General features: G+C 44.0%; 1 protein-coding gene and 1 pseudogene across 1 annotated transcript; both read right to left on the bottom strand.

The window, feature by feature from the left end:
• Positions 1–6,382: 6,382 nt before the first annotated feature.
• LOC148129491 (interferon-inducible GTPase 5-like) lies at positions 6,383–7,643 on the bottom strand. Its single transcript, XM_087943703.1, is given in 2 exon segments — positions 6,383–6,809; positions 6,811–7,643. Coding segments are annotated over 2 exon segments (885 nt in total). The 3' UTR covers positions 6,383–6,757.
• Positions 7,644–10,210: 2,567 nt separating this feature from the next.
• On the bottom strand, positions 10,211–12,580 carry LOC148129490 (interferon-inducible GTPase 5-like; annotated as a pseudogene).
• Positions 12,581–14,995: the final 2,415 nt, after the last annotated feature.

The following is a 14,995-nucleotide window of genomic DNA, read 5'->3' as shown; positions in this document are numbered from 1 at the left end:
ACGGTAGATTTACAAGACTTCTTTGGATCATAATCCTGTGAGTTTGGCTTATAAAAAATTGAATTCTTTTAGAAGGACAGTGGGAGCAGTCAATCAGTGGAACAGAAGTTGCCTTCGGAAGTTGTGGGAGCTTCATCGCTGGAGGCTTTCAAGAAGAGACTGGACTGCCCTCCGTCAGAAATGGTGTAGGGTCTCCTGCTTGGGCAGGGGGTTGGACTAGATGACCTACAAGCTCCCTTCCAACTCTGTTAATCTGTTAGATTGGGAGTCTCCAAACTAGGCAACTTGAAGACTTATGCGTGCTAGCTGGGCAATTCTGGGAGTTGAAGTCCACAAGTCTTAAAGTTGCCAAGTTTGGAGAGCTCTGTTTTAGATGGAGACTTTGGGAAAAGTTGCCACGAAAAGAAGCAACAGCAGAGGATTGTAAAAAGCAATTAAAAGATTTTTGGGGGACACAATTTAGGTAAGGCACTGATTTAAGACTGGTTCGGGAAGCAAGTAAAGCCCTGAAGTAAACCCAGACTGCTTGAGCAGGGGGCTGGACTAAAAGACCCCCAGGTTCCCTTCCAACCTTATGATTCTATGTGATTTATTAGAGGTTAATTTGATATGACATACTAGTGAACTCTAAAAAGAAAAGAAGAGTCGAAAGCAAGAGCTTCCTAAACAGTGTGACAGCAGATCCAGGGACACAGAGTCTCCTTCATTGGATGGGAAGCAGAGGCAAAAAGGGGTTGGTCTAGGTGACCTCAAGGATCTTTCCATATCTGTAATTCTATGGCTCTTGCTTAATCTGATGACTGAAATCAGTTCAGTTCTGGAATTGTACAGTGCAGTGAGCAATATCACCAAACCTCACCATATGTTAAATCAGATTTTAAAAAATGTAATGATGGTTAATATTGTAATATTAAGAAGCTTATGAATGCTGGTCTTAAGCTGGTCTTTGGCTGTTGGGTTGAGCATGCTGTGAGAACGCAGCTTTCAATCCCCATTTAACAAATGTCTCCATTTTTCTACTACCATAAATAAAAAAGGCACATTTAAGTATTGCGCGTTGCAGAATCCATGCTTGTTCCTGGCTTTTCCATCTGCACCCCAATAATCAAACCCCATTCACCTTCCTGGCAAATTTCTGGCTCACCTGATCAATCTCCAGTGTTTCTTTGATGAATGCCTTGAGCACAAACCTGTTTGTCTTACCTGGATGAGGAAGATCACTTCGCCTGAAGAAACCAGGAAGCTCAAATCAGCCTGGTCTTCTCGCTCGGCTTTATTAAGCAGCTGGATTTCGAAATTCACCTCCCCATTAGAACAGGAAATGAAAAGCAGGAAGTCCTGAAATGAAAAGGGGCTGTTTACACCCACAAGATAAAAGAGTTTCAGGAACAGTTTTGGCCAATACAGAAGTCAAATAAATAGGATAATCTTGGTGCTGTATGAGCTTGGTGGTTTCCTAGCAGATGTTGTTTTGATTACAACAGAATAACAGAGTTGGAAGGGACCTTGCAGGTCATCTAGTCCAACCCAAACAGGAACCCTACACCATTTCTGACAGATGGCAGTCCAGTCTCTTCTTGAAAGCTTCCAGTGATGAAGCTCCCACAACTTCCGAAGGCAACATCTGTTCCATGGGTTGATTGTTCTCACTGTCAGGAAATTCCTCTTTATTTACATGTTGAATCTCTCCTTGTTCAGTTTCCATCCTTTTCTGGCCTTTGGGTGCCTTGGAGAATAGCTTGACCCCCTCCTCCTCTCTGGGGCAGCCCCTCAGATATTGGAAGACTGCTCTCCTGTCTCCCCTGGTCCTTCTCTTCCCTAGACTAGACTAGCCAGGCCCAGTTCCTGCAACTGTTCATCGCATGTTTTAGCCTCCAGTCCCCTAATCATCCTGCTTGCTCTTCTCTGCACTCTTTTTAGAGTCTCAATCTCATTTTTATAGTGTGGCGACCAAAACTGGATGCAGTACTTGTTGATGTAATTCCCCGTTAGGAGAATGAACGCATACAGGGAGACGTATTTGAGAGAACTGTTTGAATAATACACACACAGTACACAGATACACTGTACAGTAAATGTAGGTTTTTACTTCCAGAAAGGTTTAAGCAAAGTCCAAAATAAGCAATCCAAAGTCATTCACAGGTAAAATCAGTCAGTCTTCATCCAGGGATAATCCAAATATCAAATTCCAGTGTCAGAAACAGTTCAGTATCAGACTTACATTAAATCCATTAATATCAATCAATTAGAAGAAATGGAGCAAGGGCAATACTCTCCAACAGAAGGAAACAGAGATACTCACTCAGACACACTCTCTTCTGAGACTAAGACTAAACAACCCAGGTTTCTGGCTCCATCTTATGGCCGTTTGAGAAACCACACCCAATTGTAGTTTTGCATTTTCTTAAAGATACAGTTTTAAAATGTCTATCCTGGTTTATATATTTCTAACCCAAATACCTGTTAGGTGACTTATATTCCTAACAGTATTCTAGGACAGGTGTGGTCTTACTAAGGCTTTATAGATCTTGATTGTATCTGTCAGATCTATGTATCTGCCATTCTTCAATTGGAGGGGGGTTTGATACAAGTAATCCTTTTTGATATAACCCGAATATCTTAATTCTTGTACTGAATCTGTATAACTTGCACACAATATACAACTGGGGACTGGAGTCCAGAGGCCTGGAGACTTGTCACCTCTTGGAGAGACAGCAAGAGGAGAAGGGGCCATAAAAATCCCAGCTCCAAAAGAAACTTCTTGGGAAGCTCTTCTCAACTATGTTCCCAGGAAAAAGGGGAGGGGGATTAACATGTTACTTCTTTATATTGACAAAATCCACACCAGACTAAGGGGAGGGGTTCTAACTCCCTTTATCTAAGCTGCATGCCTAGAGGCATATCAGACCTTGCTTTGAACATCACCTGGATCTTCTTCTTCTTCAATAAAGAATTCCTTTTGAAATACCCAGTTTTCCAAAGTTCATTCTTATTGTTTGAAGGGGAGAGAGTGTGGTCCTTAGAGTATCCCTCTGTTGATGCTATCTTAGGATTGCATTGTGCTTTTTGGCTGCCGCTGCACACTGCTGCCTCATATTTAACTAGTTGATCCCTCTTGCAGTTAAGCCTGGTTTCGCCCAATCTATATGTGTGCTCGTTTTTCTTGCCTAAGTGTAGGACTTTACTTTTCTGTACGTTGAATTTCATTTTGTTAGATAGGACCCAGGGTTCAAGTCTGGATCTTGAGCCTATCTTCTGGGGTGTTGGCTATTCCTGCCAGCTTGCAAATTTGATGAGTTCCCCTTCTATTCTATTCCTTCATCTAAGTCATTTATGAAGATATTGAAGAGTCCTGGGCTTAAGACAGAACCTTGTGGTACCCCAACTGCTTACTTCCCTCCATGTAGACTTAGACCCATTAAGGGCTACTAGTTGGTTATGGTTTGTCAGCCAGTTACAAATCCATCTAATGGTGATGCTATCTATCCCACTTTTTTTCTAGCTTACCAAGAAGTAGGTTGTGGTCTACTTTGTTGAATGCCTTACTGAAGTATTATGTCCACAGTATTTCGCTGGTCTACTAATTTAGTCACTATGTGGAAAAATGAAACAAGATTGGTTTGGCATGATCTGTTTTCAACAAACCCGTGCTTGGCTGCTAGTTATTACTTTACTCATTTATGGGTGTTGGCAGATCTGTTTTTTTAAAATTACCTTTTCCAGTATCTTCCCGGGTATTGATGTTAGGCTGACTGGTCTGTAGTTCCCTGGATCTGTTTTTTTTCCCTTCCTTTTTTGAAGATGGGAACCACATCAGCTCTTTTCCAGTCCTCTGGTAGCTCCAAGATTTTTGATTTTTAATTTTAATTTTATTGATTTTCTGTTAAATACATTTCTTAGCGTTTTATAAACATTGTGTCAGGGGTGGATTCAAAATTTTTAACAACCGGTTCTGTGGGCGTGTCTTAGGTGGTGGGCGTGGCTTGGTGGTCATGTGACTGGGTGGACATGGCTTGGTGGTCATGTTATTGGCTGGGTGTGGCCAACTCAATATCACTCACATTGAGGCATGCATCTCCTCGCCTGGCCTCTCATGACTATGGGGATGCTGCAACAGTCGTCAGTGTGAAAAGTGGTCATAAGTCACTTTTTTTCAGTGCCATTGTAACTTTGAATGGTCACTCCAAACAAGCAAAGAACCAGCAAAGGAGGGGGAAAAACTCCAGAAACGTTCCTGAGACAGGAAGTCTAGTCCTACCAAGAATGTAATAAGGGTTAATGGAGAGGCAGTTTCTGTAAGCAACACCAGAATGTTTCCTTCCTGCCTTCCTTACAGGATTAGCCCAGTAATTTCTTCTAACAACCGGTTCTCCGAACTGCTTAGAATGTTAACAACCGGTTCTAGCGAATAGGTGCGAACTGGTAGAATCCCACCCCTGATTGTGTTGTCTAGGTATTTAATTTGTTTAACAATACAAATTGCATTCTTAATCTCCACCGTTTTTTCCAACCATTGGTAAAATAAATTAGATAGTTTGATAATATTCTACGCCCTCTTTCTGCTTAATTTTCAATGTCAATCTATCAATTTCTGCACAATCTAGTATCTTCCTGACTATCTCTTCATCTTACAGTGTTTCTTCATTTTTCCAGTATTGTGTGAAAATAATCCTCATTGTTAAGACATGTAATATTAAATACATAGTTTTCTTATCAAGTTTTTCTGATATTATACCTAATAAAACAATTCGGTTTATAGTCTATATGTTTCCCTATCATCTTTTCTAACCACCTGTGTATCTTTGTTCAAAACCTTTGAATTTTTGAAAGATATGGTAGAATGGTTCTGAGATGACATCTGCCAGCTCCTTCAAACTCTGGGGTGTAATCTGTCAGGTCCCGGTGATTTATATTCATCAAGATCAGACAGGTGTTCTCTTACCATTTTTTTTTATTTTAACTTTTATTTCTAGTCTGTCTAGTCTGTGATGACCCGGAGTGTATCAGAAATATAACAAAAACCAAAATGTAAATAAAGGTCCTTTAATGCCTTCAACTTGGCTTCACTGTTTAATTGTTCACAGTTAAAGATTAAACTATTTTCAAAATAACATTCCAAATGAAATTCAAAGAGCGAATAACAAAGCAAAAACCAAAAACAAACTGCACTGAATAAAGTTCCACGACAAACCAGGATAAATAATTACCAACTTCAGGAAGATAACCAGGTACAGTCCTTTGGAAAAACGCCAACCAAGATAAACCTCCTCTAGGAATAAAACACGAATTTGTCTCTAGCATCTGTTAGCATGCAGGTCCAGACTTTTATGCAGATCTCACACCTGCAACCCAGGAAGAGGATCATGGCCCTCTCCTCCCGAGTAGACCACGTTCTTCCCTGATCCTCTCCTCCCTGTGTGCCCTAGGATGGATAGGGGATGGGCCTGGGTCCTCCTCTGACTGCTCAGCCGGCCTCTACCCTTCCTCAGCCTCCTCCACCACCTCCGGAGCCCACTTCCACTCCCTGTTGGCTGTTCCTCCTCTCCCTCAGAGTCATTCTCCACCATGGGCATGACGTATTCTGTTCTAGAATACGTTTCTGTTTTTGGTAGCTTGGACTATTGTTTCTTTTTTTGTTTTCTTTTTATTGTTTCAAGGAATGGGTTAATGCTGCCTGTTACTTCCTTGCTGTCTTCTGTTAAGTGAACTGTTTGTTTCCTTGATTTTTTTTGGTTATTTATATGTTGGAAGAAACCTTTTTTTAAATATCTGTTGCAACTCTTTTAAATATTTGTTGCAACTCTTCGTTCAATCTGAGCCTTTGTTCAATCTCTTTTTGAAAGTTTCCAAGGATGAACCTGTGGTTAAGTGAAACATGTGTTAAGTGAGGTCCTCCCCCATCTTATGACTTTTCTTGCCACAGTTGTTAAGTGAATCACTGCAGTTGATATGGCAGTAACCTGGTCATTAAGTGAATCTGCCTTCCCCATTGATTTTGCTTTTCAGAAGGTCACAAAAGGGGATCATGTGATCCTGGGATACTGCGACTGTCACAAATATGAGTCAGTTGCCAAGTGCCTGAATTTTGATCACATATCAATGCCAGAATGGTCCTAAGTATGAAAAATGGTCATAAGTCACTTTTTTCAGTGCCGTTGTAACTTTGAACGGTCGCTAAACAAATGGTTATCAATCAAGAAATACCTGTATTTTAGTTTATCTCTGAATGCCAACCTAATTTTGCATTCTCCCAAAGCAATATGCAAAAGGAGAATCATTAAAAATTAAAGATATTTGTCATCCAAATGTTTCTAGGCAGCATGTCCCTGTAACCATCAAATATTGTGGAGGCCACCTTAAATGGGACACATTTGTAAAATAATTTACAAACTGCAGCCTGCTCAACTGTTGGCAATCTCTGGGTCTCTTGGGCAAAATTACAAACAGAAATGGGCCAGTCACACATTGCACAAAGATATTTCATAAGCATGGCTGGCTGGGGATTTCTGGAAGTTGAAGTCCACCCGTCTTAAAATTAACATGGTTGAGAAACAGGAAACGAGAGACAACAGAGTAAACACCTCAGGGAAGTACTCCATTTGGGGGAAATGAATGAGATTAGTGAGAGGGTTACTCCTGATTTACTCTCTTAAGCAAACGACCCTGGTTTGAAAGAACATTGGAGAAGATAAAAGTGTAGCTTCTTTTCTAGAACTTTATGGTGTCCACCTTGGACGTAGAGATCCTTGAAAACCTCTTAAGAATTTCCCTGGTTCTCTAAGATTTTTGATACGGATGTCTCAGCCTCACTTGTGGCTCATAAACACCTTGACCAGAAGCCTGTGGGCTTCGGTTGCCACATCCTCCACAAAAATTTTTAACATGCTGTAGACCACAGCGAACAATAACCCTACTGAGACCATAGGCACAAGCTGCTTTGGTAGGTTGGGCGCTATGCTGGCTGCTTGGACGAGCAGTTCCACCACAAGTGCTTTGTTGACTGCATGAGCCAGTGGACACCTGACCAGGACCTTCAACTGCTCAACAGGCTGGACTACATGTTCAGCGTTCCTCCTTAAGGACTCCTCTTCCAACCCACAGCTGATGCAGTAACCTCGTATGGTTCTGACCAGCAGGTCCACATTACACACCACCGAAATATCGGGGATAGCTTCGGTCCGGATCCCACAGGCCACCACGGCCACCAACCACAAGTGTTCCAGCATCATGTCCTTCTTCTTCTCCAAGATGCGATGGGAAATGTTGGGGGTGGAAATAAGGAAGATCTTAGGAGATCTCACTTTCTCGGCTTGAAGATCTTGAAGGCAATCTTCCCGGATCTTCTGCAAGGTGACCATCTCGTTGAAGCTAGATGGGTTGCTCTGACGGACTGATTCCAGATCTGCCTCTACTTTGGAGCGGACAAAATAGTATCCTTTGCCAGCTTTCTTGAGATAATGAGCCAGCTTAGCATGGAAGGACCTGAAGTGATGAGAAGCAATGATTAAAAAGAAGTCATAGGAGGCCGGCAACCACAACGACAGCCGTTCCCCCCTACCAAACCTGGAAGACGACCCGGCACCCACAACGACAGCCCTGCAAATAGAGACATTACCCAACCCACTCCTGACCGCGCCAGACATTGCCAGAGAAACCAATAAAGACAAGCGGCTGGCGCGGGTCTTGAGCTGGGTGGGGAAAGGATGGCCTGAAGGGGACAGAGACGAACAATTCAAACCCTTCAGAAACCGACAAACTGAACTCTTTACTCAAAAGGGCTGGATACTTTTGGGGGACAGAGTTGTTATTCCAGAGACTTTGCAGGAAAGGGTGTTGGGAATGTTGCATGAGGGGCACCCAGGGATGGTTAAGATGAAAAGCCTGGGCAGGAGTTATGCCTGGTGGCCAGGAATGGACAAACAAATTGAAAACTGGGTAGCCACATGCAAAAGGTGCCAGGAGACTAGACCAAGCCCTCCCACCGCCCCGATCCGAGAGTGCGAAACTCCAAGAGGCTCCTGGTCTAGAATCCACATAGACTTTGCGGGGCCAACCAAGGGACATATGTACCTCATCACTGTCGATGCTTACTCCAACTGGTTGGAGGTAAGCACCATGGAATCAACGACAACCGAAGCCGTCATCAAAAAACTGAGCAAACTCTTTGCCATGCACGGCCTGCCAGATGTGCTAGTGTCGGATAACGGGCCACAGTTTACCGCACTAGCATTCAAACAGTTCCTGGCAGGTCAGGGCATACGCCATGCACTAACTGCGCCCGCTCATCCGGCGGCGAACGGGCGGGCGGAACGCATGGTTCAATATACAAAAAATACAAATACAATTCAAAAAATAGAAACCGGCAACATACAAGACAAAATTAATAAAATGCTTTTTATCCAACACATCACACCCAGCTCAACCACAAACAAAAGCCCAGCAGAATTATTGATGGGCAGAAAGCTAAGTTCTACATTAGACAGAATGCACCCCACATACAACCCGGAAAAACCCCCGGACTCCTCCAGCAAATACAGGACATTTAACATTGGAGACACCGTCTATGCTAAAAACTTTACAGGGGACCCAATCTGGGTACCGGCAAGAATCACCCAAATAACGGGCCCCCGGTCTTACCGACTGCAAACCACTGACGGAAGAAGCTGGAAGCAGCACATCGCCCAGCTAAGGTCAAGAATAGCCGCTAACAGCAACCAAACACCCGACCAAGAAATCGGGGGGGGGGGGGCGGGGAACATCAAACAATAAAGAAAGAGGCGAAGGGAACTCTAAAACGCAAACAGAACAACCCCCACCCAGAATAAACCAACCCCAAATAAACCAGCCTTACTCACCAGTAGACGTTGGACCAACCGACCAGGAACTCCGGGAGACTTCACCTGGAAGGAGCAGCCTAGCCAGTTCAACCAGCCCAGAGAGACCAGGCGGGAACGACAGAAGCGGCAGCTCGACCAGCCCGAGTAGACCGGGAGGGAGCTACCAAAGAAGGCCCGGCTCACCCTTCCAGGCGGTTCCATCCCAGGGAACCGGAGCGACGAGGAGTCCGTCCGAACCGGTCGAGGACCACGCTGAAACTGAACCGCGCAGGTCAACTAGGCAGGTACGAAGCCACACCTACCTACGCGACTACATCACTACGCACCGCCAGACGAAACCAAGAGGGGAGGGGTGTGCTATATTAGCATACTCCAAACCCTGACACCTGATTGGTCCGCACGGACCGCAACCGGATTGGTTGACTCAGCAGCTGTGATTGGCGCGCTGGGAATCTACCGCGATTGGCCGAGCCGATCGCGGGAGATCAAAGCGCTGCCATTGGCCGCTGAGCCGCGAGCAATCCCTATATGAAGGGTTGCCGCGGCTCCAGTTTTCTTGTACTGAACCGGACACAAATAAAGAGCTGAAAGTTACTATGGTCTCGCGTCTCTCTGGTAACCGATCCACCCGGATCTAACATTTTCTTTTTATTGTTTCAAGGAATGAGTTAATGCTGCCTGTTACTTCCTTGTTGTTTTCTGTTAAATGAACTGTTTGTTTCCTTGATTTTTTTTGGTTATTTATATGTTGGAAGAAACCTTTTTAAAAATATCTTTGACTTTTGTTGCAACTCTTTTTTCAATCTGAGCCTTTGTTCAATCTCTTTTTGAAAGTTTCCAAGGATGAACCTGTGGTTAAGTGAAACATGTGTTAAGTGAGGTCCTCCCCCATCTTATGACTTTTCTTGCCACAGTTGTTAAGTGAATCACTGCAGTTGATATGGCAGTAACCTGGTCATTAAGTGAATCTGCCTTCCCCATTGATTTTGCTTTTCAGAAGGTCACAAAAGGGGATCATGTGATCCTGGGATACTGCGACTGTCACAAATATGAGTCAGTTGCCAAGTGCCTGAATTTTGATCGCATGTCGATGCCAGAATGGTCCTAAGTATGAAAAATGGTCATAAGTCACTTTTTTCAGTGCCGTTGTAACTTTGAACGGTCGCTAAACAAATGGTTATCAATCAAGAAATACCTGTATTTTAGTTTATCTCTGAATGCTAACCTAACTTTGCATTCTCCCAAAGCAATATGCAAAAGGAGAATCATTAAAAATAAAAAATATTCGTCATCCAAATGTTTCTAGGCAGCTTGTCCCTGTAACCATCAAATATTGTGGAGGCCACCTTAAATGGGACACATTTGTAAAATAATTTACAAACTGCAGCCTGCTCAACTGTTGGCAATCTCTGGGTCTCTTGGGCAAAATTACAAACAGAAATGGGCCAGTCACACATTGCACAAAGATATTTCATAAGCATGGCTGGCTGGGGATTTCTGGAAGTTGAAGTCCACCCGTCTTAAAATTAACATGGTTGAGAAACAGGAAACGAGAGACAACAGAGTAAACACCTCAGGGAAGTACTCCATTTGGGGGAAATGAATGAGATTAGTGAGAGGGTTACTCCTGATTTACTCTCTTAAGCAAACGACCCTGGTTTGAAAGAACATTGGAGAAGATAAAAGTGTAACTTCTTTTCTAGAACTTTATGGTGTCCACCTTGGACATAGAGATCCTTGAAAACCCCTTAAGAATTTCCCTGGTTCTCTAAGACTTTTGATACGGATGTCTCAGCCTCACTTGTGTCCTTATGGCTCATAAACACCTTGACCATAAGCCTGTGGGCTTCGGTTGCCACATCCTCCACAAATTTTTTTAACATGCTGTAGACCACAGCGAACGACAAGCCTATCGAGGCCATGGGCACAAGCTGCTTTGGTAGGTTGGGCGCTCTGCTGGCTGCTTGGACGAGCAGTTCCACCACAAGTGCTTTGTTGACTGCATGAGCCAGTGGACACCTGACCAGGACCTTCAACTGCTCAACGGGCTGGACTACATGTTCAGCGGTCCTCCTTAAGGACTCCTCTTCCAACCCACAGCTGATGGCAGTAACCTCGTATGGTTCTGACCAGCAGGTCCATATTACACACCACCGAAATATCGGGGATAGCTTCGGTCCGGATCCCACAGGTCACCACGGCCACCAACCACAAGTGTTCCAGCATCATGTAAAGTGTTCCAGCTCTGTAAAGGACCTTGGAATACTCACCTCTAATGATCTAAGTGCTAGAGCCCACTGCAACTACATAGCCAAAAAGGCATTAAGAGTTATTAACCTAATCCTACGTAGTTTTTTCTCTGGTAATATCACACTACTAACCAGAGCATACAAAACATTTGCTAGACCAATACTCGAATACAATTCATCAGTCTGGAACCCACATTACGTATCTGATATTAGCACAATTGAGAAAGTCCAGAAATATTTCACAAGAAGAGTTCTCCACTCCTCTACTCGTTGTAGAATACCTTATGCCACCAGACTTGAAATTCTAGACCTAGAAAACCTTGAATTACGCCGTCTTCGGTCTGATTTAAGCATGGTATATAAAATCATACATTGCAATGTCCTACCTGTCAATGAATACTTCAGCTTCAACCATAACAACACAAGAGCACACAATAGATACAAACTCAAAGTAAACCGCACCAAACTTGATTGCAGGAAATACGACTTCAGCAATAGAGTGGTCAATGTCTGGAATACTCTACCCGACTCTGTAGTTTCTTCCGCAAACCCCAAAAACTTTAACCTTAGACTGTCTACTATTGACCTCACCCCTTTCCTAAGAGGTCTGTAGGGGGCGTGCATAAGCGCACCAACGTGCCTACCGTCCCTGTCCTATTGTTTCTCTTATTCTTTTATTTTTCTTATATGTACCCATTTCATGTATTCACAACTATGTATATACTTATACTTATTATCTTGTAAACAATTGGCAAATCAAATAAATAAATAAAAAAATAAATCATGTCCTTCTTCTTCTCCAAGATGCGATGGGAAATGTTGGGGGTGGAAATAAGGAAGATCTTAGGAGATCTCACTTTCTCGGCTTGAAGATCTTGAAGGCAATCTTCCCAGATCTTCTCGGATCATCTTGTTGAAGCTAGATGGGTTGCTCTGACGGACTGATTCCAGATCTGCCTCTACTTTGGAGTGGACAAAATACTGTAGTATCCTTTGCCCGCTTTCTTGAGATAATCAGCCAGCTTAGCATGGAAGGACCTGAAGTGATGAGAAGCAATGATTAAAAAGAAGTCATAGGAGGCCACCTCCATCTTCTCCATGTAACATTTGGCACTGAAGCCTGGATTCCCGACATCTGGCAGATCCCACAGGATTACTTTGGGGTACTTGGGGTGCGGATAAGCCACAGCAGTTTTATGGGTCTCCATCTTCCCAGTAAGGGCTGCCCCTTCATCTCCCTCACAGAGGTCCCGAAACGTGTTGATGAAGTCCGCCCTGTCTTTTCCCGATTCTCCAACGACAGCCACATTTAAGCTGATGTTCTCCAGGGAGGAAAAAGCGTCCTGCAGGTGTTTGGTCAGCTGATCCAAACTCCCCATCGTAAAGGCAGCCTTTAGGTCTTGAATCTATTTCTCGGTTAGAGCAATTTTGTCGTTCTCCCCTTTCTTTGCCATGGAGTCAACAGTTTAACTTTGCTGGTCAACCCAGGGAGGAAGATCTCAAGAACCAAGGGGAGAACATTGCGTTAGTAGACGTTGTGTGATAAAACAGAAGCCTCTGCAGAGATGGTATTCAACAGATTCTGACCAGTTCTGGAGAACCGGTAGCGGAAATTTTGAGCCGTTCAGAGAACCGGCAAATCCCACCTCTGACCCGCCCTGCCCCCATCTATTCTCTGCCCCCCCTGAGTCCCAGCTGATTGGCTGGGTCTCCTTTGGTTGCCCTGCACAGGAGAACGGAGCCAGAAAGCAGGTCAGTGGGGCGGGGAGGGAAGGGGGATTTTGCAGTAACCTTCCCCATGGACATGCCACGTCCACCAAGCCACACCCACAGAACTGATAGTAAAAAAATTGAATTGCACCACTGGGCCTGCGTGCATATTTTTACCATGAAGGGGTTGATAAAATGTGATCGTGCAGTGCAGTGACCTGGCCTGGGCTGCCACTATGAGAGTCACAGATAGGATGTTAGCCCTAAAGGAAGGGGTGGGCTTCTAATGGTTCAGACCGGTTCCATAGATTGATTCTGTACATTTCGGATCATTGTTGAATGAAGAATCTTTGAATGAGCAGGCTGTGTGCTTTATAAAACCTTGGATGTCTGTCTCGGCACTGGTGTTTCACAGCCTCTTTTCCATGCTGTCTTTCCTGGAGTCACATTGCCATTTTCTCACATATTAGCATCACGGGAGCAAAATCCAGGAACCAAAAAAGGGAGGCTCTGCCTTCTCGTATCTCACCCCGAAGAGGAGTTTCCCAATTATGTTGGAATAGATTCGAAGATAGGCCAAGTGTGATCTCCAGATTCGGGAATTTTGCAATCCAAAGCTATATTGGATTGACGTCAAGTCTGCGGCAAAAAAATAATTTCAGCGTTCTCTCTCCATCACTCTCAAGTCTAAAAACATACAGGTAGTTCTTGATTTATGACCACAAATGGAACCAGAACTGCCGTGGCAAAGCAATGTGGTCATTAAGCAACTTGCATGTGATTTTGTGATTTTTTTCATTAGGCAAATTTCCCCAAGTGAGGTGGTTGTTCAGTGAGTCACACCTGATTTTACAACCTGTTTTGCCATGGTGGAAAAAACCAGAGCTTCCTGATGTGAGAGCAGCCGCCACCTCGCTTGCGCCTTCTCATCCAAGCTGCTGGGTGTTGCCCCAGTTCTTTCTGCCACATCCGCGCAGCATTTTCCCCCCAATTCTAGCTATGCCCTTGGCTCTTGCCGCCGTGGGAGCCCAGCACTGCGGTTCCCCCTCACTCCAACCAGCAGCCTCTGCTCACGTCAAGAAGCTGACGGCCGGGCGGGAGGAGGCCAAGATGGGATGCTGTTTCCGGGCCAGTCCTGCTGGCGGATGGACAAGCAGGCAGCCCTCAGGGAAGAGCACTGCACTGGGGGATGCGGCGATGGCAGCAGCCGGAGCATGTCACAGATGTTCGCTTTCTTCCTTTCGTCCCCCAGAAGAACTGGGTGAAGTGGGGGGGGCTTTCCCCAGCCAGAGTTTGCACAAAGCAAACATTACAGATTCCACAGGAAGCAGACCCCACCCACGTTCTGTGCAGGCACATTGTCCTGAGGCTGTGTAAAAAGTATACATTGAATTACAACAGACCTCCCAAACAGAGTGCCAACCTGAAAATGCAACAGGGTTTGGCTGTCATTTTGTATACTAACTAGAGGCTTTCCCTGTAGTACCAAACCAATCAAATCATAAATAATACTCTAACCAAGGTGCTGCCAGCTCTGGCAAGCAATCAAACAGTCAACAACAGCCTAATCTAGGAATCACCAAGAACACACCCACCAACACTTGTACATAAACAAAGAGCAAACATCACTCCTTCTAGCACTGAAGATGTTCCTAGTAGGGTCACAAAACGTCTGCAAGAAAACTACCAAGCTCCAAGAGTCCCAAGGTCAACCCTGAGCTACAAATATTCTTGCCTACTCCAACTGATTGATCACTCCCATTTCTCTTTAAAAAGACTTTTATTAAAATGATCCTACTATAAAATAGAAATCAAAATAAAGAGGGAAGGAAAGGGGGACAGAAAGGTGTAAGTTAATAGGGTTTGTGGTTATAGGAATGGCTACTATTGACTGACTTGAGGCTGTAATTTTATTCTGCATTCCGCCGAAATCAAAGTCGGAAATGGGCTGCATATAAATGAATAAAGATAAATTTAATGAGTCAATAGATATAGAATTTGTATGAGCAAGCCTCATAGATAATCCAGTCAATTTAAAAAAGCACTAATTGTATAAGGGTGTATTCACACACTTGCATAATGCTTGCACTATGTGTGTGTGTGTGTGTGTGTGTGTGTGTGTGTGTGTATATGTGTGTATGTGTATGTATATATATATATATATATATATATATATATATATATATATATAAGTTTTAT

The sequence above is a fragment of the Notechis scutatus genome, chromosome 14 (genome assembly GCF_049901735.1).
Source record: "Notechis scutatus isolate UNSWTSFEM ecotype Mainland chromosome 14, rNotScu1.2, whole genome shotgun sequence".
Lineage (NCBI taxonomy): Eukaryota > Metazoa > Chordata > Lepidosauria > Squamata > Elapidae > Notechis > Notechis scutatus.
Note: the sequence above shows the minus strand (reverse complement) of the source record. Positions and strands in the feature narration are given on the sequence as shown.